The following is a 13,911-nucleotide window of genomic DNA, read 5'->3' as shown; positions in this document are numbered from 1 at the left end:
GACATGGAAGACGCTACTTACTCCAGAAGGAATCAGATTAAGAGTAAAGAAAGAAAAAAACCTAATGCTGTGAGTGGAAATAAGGATTACTTGTGTAAAATGCTAGATTAACTAATAACCAAGTACATATGGGATTGCTTTTTAGGGTTTTTCATTCTGAACAGTTGGTCGTATTAAGTAATTAGTTACTTAATTAGTGTATTTGTTTATTTTTTCTTAATTTCCAGTGTTTGTTTCTTTTCTGTTTTTCCCCTATTGTTTGTTTTGTATTGTGTTCCCTTTGTTTTCCCCCTCTCTTGAAACAAAACAAACCCTCTTTTAAATCCTCAGTGTTGGAAGTTTTGTTTTTATAATCAAGTCCTGATGCCCAGACTTTGTTAACAGATAACACAGCTGCCAAGGCCGTGGTGGGCATTTAGTGGTCTGGGACATCCTATCGAGGGAGACCCAAACTAATTCACTACTCTGGATAATCTGACTTGCCCTCCACATTGTTCTTCTAGAACCTGGCATCGGAAAATGCACGGTTGCTTCTTGAGTTTCTCCTTTGCCTACATATTGGAGTATAGAACATTTCGGTTGCGAGCGGAAAGGGTTTTTTTGTTGGTGGTGTTGGTATTTTTTTTTTTTTTCTCTCTTAACCTGTGGTAGTTTGAAACAAATGACCAGTTGGAGCTCTTAAATTACAGACCATGCTTCTACGGCATGGCTGCTGCTAGTTTCCAAACTTGCACATCTGTGTACTTGATCTGTAAGTGAAGTGACATACAATATTTATGCATGCAAGAACCAGTAAAGCTTTGCAGGGAGCTTGGTTAAAAAATCTGCCCACTTTTATATCTATTCTACCAATATTTGGAAAACCAGAGATGGTACCAAAGGCAGAGAGGGAAGGGCTGACTCTGTGGTCCTTAATAGCTTCCTGCTTTCTAATTTGTCTACTGACGTCTTAAAAACAACCACCAATATGAGGGGGATGGAAGATATTAACATAATTTTATTTTATATTATGGGGTTGCTGCTGGGCTGTAGAACCTTTGGAAGTGTTCATTAGTGCCTGGGATATAACAGAGAGGCCTGAGAACAATGTAGTTGTTACATCCCAGGAACAGATATTTCCCAGGAGTGTTTGCTGAGAAAAAGGAATGCAGTAGCAAAAGAGAAGATGCAATGGCTGAACCTGAATTAAACCCTGCTGCCTGTCCCTTGTGGAGCCCTTGGGGCTGGTCTCTCTTAACTTCCCCTTGCCTTCAGGGGTGCTTTTTGGCCTCTCCAATGTTTTGCTTCGGTTTCTGCACAGACCAGCATGCTTCGGTATCGTTTAGTGGTGGCCTGCCTTGCGCAGTGCTCTCCCGCCAGCTCTTCATGCAGGCTCCTCTGCTGCTGGATCTCCATCTCTTGCCACTTTTGTACGAGCATGTTTATCCACTTTGTCTTCGTGGTTCGTTGTTGGTGGTTTGTTTGGATAATGAAAATAGTTTCCTTACCGAACATCTTGAGACTCTGGCATAGATTTCCTTGCATTGCTGTTTGGGAAGGCTCATACRAATTAATTTATAATTTATTCTGGATATTAGGTTATATTGTAATAAATTGACTATGTATGCGTGCCAGTTTCCTTCAGGCATAAACAGTTACTGAATTGTGCTGTAGGCCTTATATTTATAACTAACAGGGTTATAGGCCTAACTAATAGGTTCTTTAACATGGTAAGAGCTAATGCTTTTAGAAAGCTAATCACTTTTAGAGGCACAAAAGTGACTCCAATATCATTTCATGTCTGTAACTGTACTTTACTAGATGGTCCTGGTATTTGTCGGAATAGCTGAAATCGGGCTTTGCTGACAGGCTTATTTTTTTCACTGTGAAAAGAAAAATAAATTATTTAAATCTTTCCTCTCTGTGCCTCTCAATAGTGGAATTACAAGTACTGTATCTATTTCACTTTCCATTTTATTCTCTTTGATATTTGTAGGGTCTGAAGTAATCTTACACAGGTTTTATTCTCTTCTTTGTGAGAAGATTAGTTCCGGTGGTTTTCTTACAAGATTACCGACTTTCTTTTTTGAACAAAATGGAGTGTACTTTTAAAATACATATGATATGTCTGAATATTTTCCCAATAAGCTGCATGAGAGTTATTATAGAGAACATATTTTGCATATATTTTTGTAACGATATTAATTGTAGAGAATGAAAAGAATCAAAATTACAGAGGAAAATGTGTGTCCATAGGAGGACAGATGATGTGGAAGGCAGTTAGAAGGAATGAGAAAAGTATGTAAATGGACTAAGGGACAGAGTGAAAAATATAACAGAAGAGATCCAAGTGGCTCCATTATTTTCCTTGTTTTCCTAGCTCTGTGCAATATGTTTTGTTTAAAACTAGAGCTTTAAATATGATTAGGGTTGTCTGTAAAGGAAATATGCTGTGTGTCTGTTGAGTTTGAGGACTAACTTCTGTTTTCATTCAGTGGGACTCAAGGTTCTGTAATGACTTCCAGCTCTTCTGAGAATGGGCATGAGTTGCTGAGGTACTTATAAAAATGTTGCCAGTTGTGTGACTGTATATATACAGGTCATCCATTAGGTTCCCTCATCCCCATGTTTTTCTCTCTGGCAGATTTGGCCCTCCCAGGAATAGTGATTTCTCTTCCTAAAAAGTACGCTCTTGCACCAGAAATTTCTATATGTGGGCAAAAAATAGGTATATATTTTCAAAGCCTTTGAGAGTCTTAGAGTTTTCATTCAATCAGTATGAGAATTAAAAAGTATTAGACTGGCAGAACCTGACATGCTAGACTCTATTTCACTTGGTCAATACAGAAGTAAGCACAGCATTTTTTTCTTCTGGTGCTTAGTTTAGCAAATTGTGGCAATTTTATCGCAAGTCTGATCGTATGTGATTTGAAGCCACAAATCCGAGTGCCATGAGACTCACCTTTCACTAAAAGAAATAAGCAGGCTTCTGTCTCTTATGGTTGCAGAATAAAGCTGAAAACATGAAATGAGAATATTGAACAGCTCAGGCACTGACAGACAAACAGCCCCCCCCCCCCCCAACAAGAAAACCCAATTATTTCAGTTATTTTGTGGGGATGGTTTTTATGACTGCAGTTGTGAATCCTGCATTCCCATTTGTTCAGGTTCACTTTTATTCTGAAACAATCAGGAAAGACATATCAAATAATTTTTTTTGCAAATGTTCACAAAGTTAATACACAGATGTGTATATATGTTACAGTTGTGACACCTTCTTTGCTAATAAATTATTTCACATATGCACACACAGGGACCAATGATCTTGAAACATACTATGTAACACCATTTTAGATGGATGTGTATGTGTATCAGTTTACCATAATTATAATTTATCTAATCAGAAGTGGGAAAAATAGGTAGAGTTTAAATGGCTGTGTAGGAACAAGAGGTCCTATTAAAGGAAAAGTCATGAAATATTTTAGTATTCTTAGAACTGCTGTATATAATTTGGGCAGCTTAGCTTTTGGCATCATATTTGGAATATCCCATTTTCAGTGCAGTGGATTAAAATACTAAGTGTAATATTCTGTTTCATTGCCACAACTTCCTTACTGGTTTCTTCAGTGACAGGGGTTGAGGAAGGGGGGAGGAAGGTCATCTTTACTAAAATAAAAAATCTATGTGAGTAATAATGAGGATATGGCTGGAAGCAGTGTAGTTGAAGTAATGGATATACGCTTTTCAGACTTACAGTCTGGCAGCTGTTTTGCATTTATTATTCATGGAGTTGTTTAAAATGCCAAAGAGTTTGTGTGTGTAGGGTTTGTTGTTGTTAATCTCCAGAGAAGTTTTGAGCAGGTATTAACAGCAGCTGACGGTATTACAAAAAATCCCAGGAGGCCTGATTCTCTTTGCTCAGCCTTTTGGACACTCATTTAGGAAGTTAGAACTGTTTTACACGTCTTTGCAATTGCTTGGTACTCTCTCTGAAAGGAGAGCAGAACTTTGCCTAAATTCCTGCGTTACGGCTTTGCTTCTGAACTTAAGGAGGATTTGGGCAAGACCAAGCTTAAAAATGACATTCAAAATGTCCCATAAGGTCATGACATAACTATAGGAAAACTCTTAAGTTGTGAAGGAACTGTACTACTGGAAATTGCTTCTGTTTTGTTCTAGTTACTGTTATCTTTGCATGTCCTGTATGACTTTTTTGAAAAGACTGAATCACAGAAGAGTTTGCAATCAGCCATGAAAAGAATAAATAATAAAGAAGGTAGAAAGGGAAGGATGCAGTTGTTGCAGCAGATGATGAATGAAATGCAGAAAGAGAAGCTCAGTCTAAACCTTCTCTAATGCCTTTGGAAAGTTATAAAGCACTTTAAAAGGGTGAGAATTACTGCATTGTTCTGGACATCAAATGTCCAGACTTGGGTCTAGTTAGGAATTACTAAGGGATTCCCTGCTGCTCATGAAAGCTGGTGATACCAGCTTTTGTTTGCCAGGATGTTTTAGCTGTCAATGAAATAAAAAGAATCTTTTTGATGTGTTAAGCCATACAAAAAGTCAAAGACATTTATATATCTCTTTTTTTTTCTAACTTCAGTTACATAGTGTCACTACTCTGTCACTTTATGCACAATAAAGCAAAATCAAGTTACTTCAGAACAACCTGCTTTGATGGGCACATGAGTTACCATTTGATCTTTTTTAACAGAAGACTTTCAAAGATGCTCAAAGCTGCACTGCAAAATACTGAATACTGTGCAAAGGAATAGGGTGGCAAAAAAAAGATTTCTTAAGATTGAAACCAATTCGAATAAGTGATTTGGTAATAAATGTTCTTGACTTAACCACTTCCTTGGAATCAAGGCCTTGCATTATCTTCAGGTCTGATCATTTGGATTGTAGCTTTGCCTAGAAGCCATGAAAGATCAGGGTGCCCTCCTGGAAAGCAGCATGGCTATAAGAAGTTCGGTAGGAGCAGGCACTATGAAAATTTTATCAAAAAAAAAAAGGAAAAAGGACAAGGTCTAACTGATGCACTCGTGAAAACCGAATGCTTCTGTGGTATGGTGCATGAGAGAGCATAGTGGCGGTTCTGGTGATTGCATAGCAGAGTGTTTCCTGCCTCAAGCTGGATCTTTTCTGTGCTTTCTCCCAAGACCTGGCTGTCTAAGTATGCAAGGGTAGGAGACCCAACAAGTGAAGTGGCTTGTTGGAGATCACTTCCCAGGCAGGAATATGCAGCTCAAGCCAAGCGACTTCTATAACCGTTAGATTGGCGCTTTCTCAGCTAATTCAGTTAGGAAGTCTTTGCACCTCAGAGCGTTGCTTGGCTTTTTGGATGGTGGGGAGGGATGGGGGGAGCTCTGTGCTTTGGAGCTTTATTTAGCCCCTCACTTGTGTGGCACAGCTCTTAGGATGAGAAGTGGAACAGGAGACCACATTGTTTCCCTCTCCTTATCTTTCCTTCTTGTTTATTTAGTTTTGAAAGAACGTGGGAAGTTCTGTATTTATATTTAAGAGCACAGCATCTCATGGATGTGATTGCTCAGTAAATAGACTTCAAAATGGGTTGCAGTCCCTGAAGGCATTTTTTTGGTTGTTTAAATCTAGTTAGCCTTTGTACAAACTTGAAATTACTTCTGTAAATCACTGTTTTACTTTATAACTTCTATGTCAACAAGATAACTGTTTTGAGAATGCTGCTCTATTTATAGCCATAGTGCTCAAGTCTTTCACAAATACACAACAGTACTTCCTTGTATCTGCCTTGCAGTTCACTATGGGTCAAATCTTGATCTTTAAAGCTACGTGGTCCAGTGGTGAACGACTCCAGAGACCTGAGAAGTATTCTTTTTCTGTCATGGATTTGCTCTATGAATTTGAACAGCACACTTCACCTATCTGGGCCAGCCAACCATCCTCTTTTTTTTTTTTTTCCTCTCCCAGCTTTATTATCTTGTTTATCAGGTTATTAACTCTTACTTGTGTTAGCATGATGCTCTGTGTCAATGAGCCCCTGTATCAGCTGAGGTGTGGCTGCAAAGGTAAGAATAATAGCTTTTAAGTAAATGGCCAGACTTACACTGGCTTTGGAATCATCACTCCCCTGGCATGGGTGTTTTAGAAGTTGCTGCGTAATATAGCTGTAGTCAGATATGTTTTCTATCGTTTTATTTAAGTCTGGAAGGAAAGTGCTATTTTATTGGAGTACCAGAGCATGTACCTGAAGGGGTTGCAGTGCTTTAGGTGTTGCAGGAACCCTAATACAGGAACCCTAATAGCAACAACCTATGGCCAGGACTACTTAGAAAAGCTTTTAAGGCCAAGGACATGGGGATCGTATTTTCAGTGCACAGCATAGGTATGTGTAATAATCCAGTTTGACAAATAATTCTACCACTTGATAACACAGTGGGGTTTTTTTTGCATTGTTGTCAATAGTAAAGTTGACTAACATAAATGTTCGTAAAACTTTTAGTGTGGTAGAACATTGAATCAGCGTTCAATTTAGAGCCTGTTTAAAGACAATGTTTAAGACTCCCATAGACTTTGTTAGGCAGCTTGCAGAAGACCCTTTTTTATATAACCCCAAAGAGCTGAATCCTAGTTGAGGTCAAACCCAGAAAGGAATCAGGTGGCCTCTTCCTTGTTCTGGTTGTAACACCTTATAAAGTTGTGACAGTTTTTACTCAGGCCTGAATCAGCAGATGTTTCAAGTCAGACTTAATGTGGCAAAAGCAGCTGGAAAAAAGGACTCTGTACAGAAATTCCTGATTTGCCTGCAGGAAAGTGTTTCTTACTGTTACCCCATTCTTCCCTTTCACTTACGTTTCATTTTTTCACAAAGTAGATAGATAATGGATTATAGGGACTGATGTCTTCTTTGCTTTGTGTTCATACAGTATTTAACAGCTGGACCTTGTCCTTTACTGGAATTGATGAGCTTTCCTGTAATAATACTGTTAGACCAACTCCACTTCTCTTTCAACAGTGCTAGTCTCTTCTGTTTGCTTCAACAGTCTATTTATAGTTGCTAGTTTTTATGGCAGTGAACACGCTTGCATTTAGTATTTCTACCTTTTAGTATATTTGCACATCTACTATATGTGTACCTACATATAGTGTGTAAGGATACCATACAATTATTGTGTTTATATAGGGGATGTAGAAAAAAAGATGACATTCAGATCCAAGATTAGTGGCTAGTACTATAGAAATTAAAAAGCTACCTTGTTCTGATCGTTCACTGTTTTAAAAGGCAACACAATCTATATTTCTTAAGGAGGAAAGATGGAAGTGAGGGCGAAATTAGCTTTCTTTGAAATGAATTTATCTGCAAAACCAGTGAAGCTGCAATTTACTAACTGGTTAATCTCAATTATCTCAAGTAATCAGTTTCTTACTATCTGGCTGCTGTGGTTTATATGTAATGTATTGCTTATAAACTGCAAAAAAGACAGAGGGACAGACAAGAAAATTTAGATTTTATAGGAAAGAAAATAAGGAATAAAGGCAACTGCACTAGGATAAAGTGGCTGTTGATGAAATGAAAACCAGGCTGACAGAACTTGAAGAAAAAAGTGACCCCCTTTTTATTACTGTGTAAAACAGTGATAAATGTTATGGGTCATATTTTCTTACAGCCTGAGAAAGGCAAACTGTTGGTTGCAAAAGGAAAAGCCTAATAAAGGAAAAGCAAAATATTTATCTTCTCCCTTAAGTACTTGCTGCAACATGGAGCTCACCAGTGACTAGTGAAATACTCCAAATCTGTTTTGTTTTCTTGTAAATTGTGCCCTCATAATTTTACAAAGTACATAATGTGTGGTGCTCATTACAAGAATTGTTTTTAATGGCTCCCCTCTGGAAGATCTGGAGTGCTTCGTCTTGCATCCGTGATGTTTCTAATAAGTAAGTGCATCTCCAGTGGGTGGGGCAAGAAGATTAACTCTGGTAAGAAATTGCAATAAAGGGATGTTTAACTACATAGAAGACTTGGTTTTATACCTGGGGGCTCAGTTTTGGACTGAGATAAATAGGCAAAAATCCCATAGACTGCAAAGAGCATGAGTCTGAATATCAGAGGTCAGAGCTGACTGTATAATTTGGAAATATGAGTATTGCACTGCTCCCAGTTAAGCTATTTGAAGAATAAACTACGTACTAATGATTGGAAATAGATGTTAATAAGATTTTAATGGAGAGAGTTTGAAAGTGTTGTTAGCTAAGACTTTAGTGCAAATAAGGGTTTTCTGGGGGCGGGGGGAACTGCAGGAGAATAAACTTCCTGTTTAGTGGTCAGGAATTCTACATGAACAGTCTTTCAGGATTACTCTAAGCGATCGTGTGTGTTAGCAGTAGTTTAGTTTTTCCTGGGGGAAGAAAAGGGGTTTCTCTGAAGTGAAGATATTCATGGAAAGCAGCTGTGTTCTTGAAATTCTACGTAGAAAAACTGAATACCTAAAAAGTGAAGAATGTGCTGGAGAAGCAACATCTTTTCTGCAGCCAGATTAATAGTTTTTTGCAGTGGACTGTGCTTATTTCCTAGTGCTGTTTTTTTTTTTTTCCTTTTCTTTTTGGAAAGCAGTCTAGAAAGCTTTTGAAAGCTTGCAGCATGGGATATTTGAGATCCTTTTTCAAGTTTAATTTTTTTTATGAGTCTTGCTTTTAATGTGTCATTATTTTTAAAGCATGTCTCTTACAGATTCTTTAAGATCTTATTACTAAAACTGATGGTTTGCTTCCCTCCTTCTCTTCTCTTTTTTTCTTGGCCTTAGCTTGTTCCCCTCTATGTATTTTTATTCTGTGGCATGCAATTGGTGCTCAGTAAACATATTTTTGGGAAAGGATTGAATTTAGTTGGAGACCACTTCAGAAAACCCATGTTCTTGGTCTTGTCAACAGAGAACTAAAAATAAAAATCTTAATTGTCAGCCTTTTTTTCCCCATGTTGCGCTTTGTTTTTCATTCTTTTTCTTTTCTCCTCTACACCAACGTGATGATCTAAAGGTTATCCTCACTATCCTCAAAGTGTCTTTCTCATTTGCATCTCTGTGTGAATGGGGGTTTGTAGGGCAGAGAGAGCTGAGGATGCCCGGAAGAGCTACTGCGCAGTCCATACAGCAAATCCCGCTGCATCACAGGCATGCCGCTCAAGTGGGGCATGCAAAGGAAGAAATGGGAAGTAAAGGAAGTGAAAACGAGGACAGGGCTGAATTGTGCAGACCTGACTGGTTCTATCAGCTGAAGTTTTAGCAGCTATTCTCTCCCCATGTGAGGTCTATTTGTGTCCTAGCCCACAGAAACAATAATTGTGGATACGGACAAATGCAGAACAAGAACATGACTTTGAAAGAGTTTGCAATCTAACAAAAAATTGGGGAGAGCAGCTTGACAAAGCCAGACAAGGGAATACAAAGAATCAGTGAGATAAGTTTGAGCAGTGTGATCATCTGTGACCTCAGCTCTTGGAAAGCTGGACTGCTGTCGACTCTAGGTCTGATAGCTTTTAACAGGCCTGGAAGTAAAATGGAATTTGAAGGAGAGGCTTATAGGAGGGCGATGAAGTTTTTGTACAAATATTTCTTGGGTGGTTTTCCTGAGTGCTTGTGTGCTCCTCGCTGTGGTCTTTCACAGTGAGAAGCGACATCGTTGCTTGCTCAAAGGTGGGAGTTGCTGTATTGATTCATTAATGAGATATGAAAGGGTTAGGCTGTGAAGAGAAGTAGCTGCAAGAGAAGTAGCTTATGTTTGGTCAGCTGGAGCAGGCCCGTTGGTTGAAACAGTGAGCAGGAATGTGCTCCTGGAGGCAGCTCTCTGAGCAGATGCGAGTGACCTGTGCTTGAAGGGTGCAATCTCTGAGAATTAATGGAATATTTTTAATATATAGCCCTTGAAAATGGGCTTGAGTGCTTTCTGCCAAATATCAGAGGTACATTTCCAGACACAGACTTCTCTGAGTTATAATTTAATTTGGGTAACATAAGGGGTTTTCTTTTTTGGAAAAACAGGGTGAGCATTTCCTTGGAAGTGTGGCACAGAACAGCTGTCTGCTGCAAAATACTCCCCGTGAATTTGCCGGAGCTGCTCTGAAAGTGCGTGCTTTTCACTGATGTGGCGTGTTGCATTTATGGTTTGCACGCTGCGCTTGCGGTGGTTAAATTTCAGCTGCGGTGGGTCAGCGAGAGCAGGGAGTTCCAAAGGTGAAAGGCCCCTGCAAAACGAGTGAGCGGCTTCACATGCCGAAATGGAGGGATGATAAGCTGAAATTTGACCTCACTAACTCCACAGTTCAAGTGTACAGAGTCTGCTTCTAAGAAGGATTCAGGCTGCTTTGAGCACCTCGAGCCGGACAAGGAAGGGCGCTTGAGCAGTGGCTGGCAAGTCCCTCTGTCTTCCTGAGGCTAATGCTGCTTGGTTAAAGAGCTGTGGTGCTCTGCAGCCACTTCACCTTTTGGGGAGGGGGGAGTTCTCATGCAGCTTCATGAACATCTTTTTACAACAGTTAGTGGCGAATTTGCAAGGAGGTCACGAACAGAACATGTCTGCAAGGAAAGGTTTAAGAGCGTAGGTAGTTACAAGGAGAAATTGTATTTATTGGGTAACATGTGCTACCAGTAAGAGGTTATCATCACCATTGATGCACAAACTAAACACTCCTTTCTGTTTTTTTCCTGGGCTTTCAAATATGGAGAGGTTTCGAATGGTGTTGGGGTGCATATTAGCTTGGGGATTCATTGTCATTTATTAACTTGTACCTGGAGCAGAGARGCAGGGTGGGAGGGAACTGATAGACCTTCCATAAGATTCTTTACCAAGGCTCTTTACCTTTAAAGGCAAAGTCCATATAGTTAGTATTTCTTATCAGAGACTCGAGCAAGTATGGTGTGAAAGGATTTGTGACTTAGACACACAAGGGGCTTATCATCAGGGAGAAAGGTATGGCTTTTTTGCTTTGGGGTAACCGACAAGCGTCGCTTGTCCCAAGATAAAATGTGAGGACTAGGTGCTTTTGTTTTAACTCCAGATAAACTGGTGAAGTCAGCCAAATGGGAAGGTAGGACGGACTTTACTGGGTTTACATTGCGATAAATCCACAATGCTTGATCTTTGCTGTGTTTTTTCTCTCAGGATAAGTGGTATTTATTAGTTAACCCCAAACTATGCCTTCTTTTTTTAGCTATGGAGACAAATTCAGGCATGAAAGACATCTGAAGCTGTTCCTGAAATGCTAAGAACTTAYTATTTTATTTTTTTTTCATACAAAGAAGAATTTTGGGTATACTGGTGTCATAGTAGAATAAGTTAATTTAGAAAAGACTTCTGGAGGTCATCTTGTCCAGCCTGCCCCCTAGTCAAAGTAGGGCCAACTTCAAAGTTAAATCAGGTTGTTATTCATGTAATCCATCTCCTCCTTCTGAAACTGTGAATCAGTTTGAGGCATATGATTTGGCATATTCGACTGTACAGATGACCTGTAACTTAAGTGACATCATAATAAGCTTTGCACTTTTAAAGATGAAATCTTTGCTAGGTCAGCAGTAATTTTGCCATTGACCTCATGAAGTCAAGATTAGCCCCAGAGGTATCAGCTTGTTTTTTTTTTTTTTTTTCCTAGTTGAAGCTGTATTTAAGATGAAAGATCCCTATTGAAAGCCTCAGCAAAATGCATTTGCTAGGGTGTACCAAAAACTAGTAACATCAAACTATAAAAATGGTAAGCCTTCCGTCAAAGAGGAAGCAAGATAGAAACAAATAACTTTTATTAAATATTTAGACTCAGCTATTTACTTTACAAACTATATCTTTAGTAATTCTACTCTGTCCTTTCCCAGCTGTGATTAAGGTCATGGATATCAGAAATAACTTTATAAAAATAAAAGAAGCAAAAAATCAAAGCAGAGGGTATGAGTAGTGTCAAGCTGTAAGAATTTTTTCAAGCAGAAAGCACTTTTCAAAATTTCTTTGTGAACAGTGGTGCTGGGGAGATATCTACCATGAAGTTAGTGGAATTGACTATTTTGAGTTGAATTAAAGATCTAATATAACTAGGATTAATAGAACTTGGAATAGTTATTTCCTCTTTAACACAGATTCCTGTGCTCTTCCAGTTTGGGAGGTACGTATAGCAGAAATGTTAAATTTAAAATATATTCCAGGTATTAAAATTTATTTTTAATATCTTGGTTTGCATTTTGACAGTAGCTTGCTTTAATACTGTTTTCATCATTAGCTCCCATCACAGATATTACTATGGCCTGTATTTTAAAATACTAACCAAGAATTGATTTTTGTTTTATGCGTATAAGCCACAGGTCTGGCCAGTATACAATGAACCATGAAAACTCCAAGAAGACCCCTGATGGAGCACCGTTTGATCGTTCAGGTTCCCAGGACTCCTTGGATGAATTGTCTATGGATGACTACTGGAAAGAACTTGAAAATATCCATGAAACCAGGGGAAATAATCATGAGGAACAGAAAGCACTTGTGGTGAAAGAGCCAGATGGTAATGAAATCCATTGTTGTGAATGATCACCAGTTTGCTGCTTCAGGGATTTACTTTAAGTCTTATTTCAAGAGATGGCACCCAGCAAACATACTTATATCAAGAAGGAGGTTACTCTATTAAAAATTGACTATCAAAAATTCAGTTGCCTCTGACACACATCACCAGAAACACAGTGCGCTGAAAGAGAATTGTATTGGAGAAGTATAAAATAGCAGTCTTCCTTTAAATGATATTTGTAGAAAATCAGAAAGGTCTGTGTGTTTGCATATTATAGCAGCCTAAGCTTTATTTGCAATTTACTGTTAAACTCACTTACCCTTTTGTTCCTCCTTGTAAGTAATTTGTTATTCTAGCTATTGTGGATAGCAACCTCATGATTTAGAAGACAAGTCAATGATTAACTATATTTAAGTTTAGTAAGTAACTTCTGGACTTATAACCATAACTGTTGGAGTTGGTTCATTGTATTATTTCTGTTTCTCTGAAGCATCAAGCATGGGTCACTCCTAAGGGCATGAGCTTAGAGGAAATGGGCAATTTCTTTATTTTTAATGTCCTATCAGACAAAAGAGAAATAATGTTCTTAATCTGACTATTCTCTGAAAAGTTCATTTTTAACACTACAGTATCTTCCCCTCTCAGATTCTTACAAGAGGCCCACAGCCTTGCAAAGAATAGTGAGTTAAAGCAGTGAGCTTTGCATTTTAGTATAGCCTCTATGTGACTGAGGAGATTCATTAACTTTCAAAGGTGTTTGTACCTCCGACTCCCTAGGTGCTTTGAAATATCACCATTATTTACCAATAGCCTGCAGTAGGTAACAGTACAGCCTCTGGAGAAAGTAGGAAGGCTCAGCGCTGGTGTGCCCCGTGAGCCAGGCACCCGATGGAGTGACAGGGCACTCTTCTGAGCAGCAGCGCCAGCCTTTCTGCAGTGTGTGAACCTCTTCTCTTCCTCCAGCTCACTGATGCCTGCTATTCAGGCTCTTCACTCCAAAAGCCACTATTTCCTTTTTCATTTGCCGAGGGATGTCAGCAGTCAGCACAATCCAGACTGCTACCAATCAGAACTTAGTGGCAGTGTTTAAAAGAAAGTATGATTTGATGGATAGTGATTTCAGAAGCAGAAGTTTTGCCATCAGTGACAGTATTTAATAGCTTTCTCCTCTTTCATGTGCAGTGATATGTTGATAAAGGATACTTCATCAGCTATAAGACTAAAGCAACAATTGTTTTGTGGGCTGTCAGCAGTCTGGAGACCATGTCATAAGAACTGATTGAAAAATAGCATTAAGGTGACTCCTGTAGACTGGTTTGTCCTTCATCAAATTGAGCTAGTGGAGAGCTGCAGGATTAATGTGTCAAGAAAACTGTCCAGAATCCGTGTCAGTAAAGGAGCTAAAAAGATTGAGA

General features: G+C 38.8%; 1 protein-coding gene across 1 annotated transcript in view; it reads left to right on the top strand.

Moving 5' to 3' along the window:
• The first annotated feature begins 5,980 nt into the window (after positions 1–5,980).
• ARHGAP18 (Rho GTPase activating protein 18) overlaps positions 5,981–13,911 on the top strand; it is a 45,574-nt gene continuing 37,643 nt past the window's right edge. The window contains exons 1-3 of the mRNA XM_026070007.1: positions 5,981–6,032; positions 12,040–12,106; positions 12,297–12,496. Of these exons, the coding sequence (XP_025925792.1) occupies positions 5,981–6,032; positions 12,040–12,106; positions 12,297–12,496 (319 nt within the window). The remainder of the gene's footprint in view (positions 6,033–12,039; positions 12,107–12,296; positions 12,497–13,911) is intronic.

This window comes from Apteryx rowi, unplaced genomic scaffold (genome assembly GCF_003343035.1).
Source record: "Apteryx rowi isolate R43461 unplaced genomic scaffold, aptRow1 scaffold_301, whole genome shotgun sequence".
Taxonomy (NCBI): domain Eukaryota; kingdom Metazoa; phylum Chordata; class Aves; order Apterygiformes; family Apterygidae; genus Apteryx; species Apteryx rowi.
This window is presented reverse-complemented; position numbering and strand designations above follow the sequence as displayed.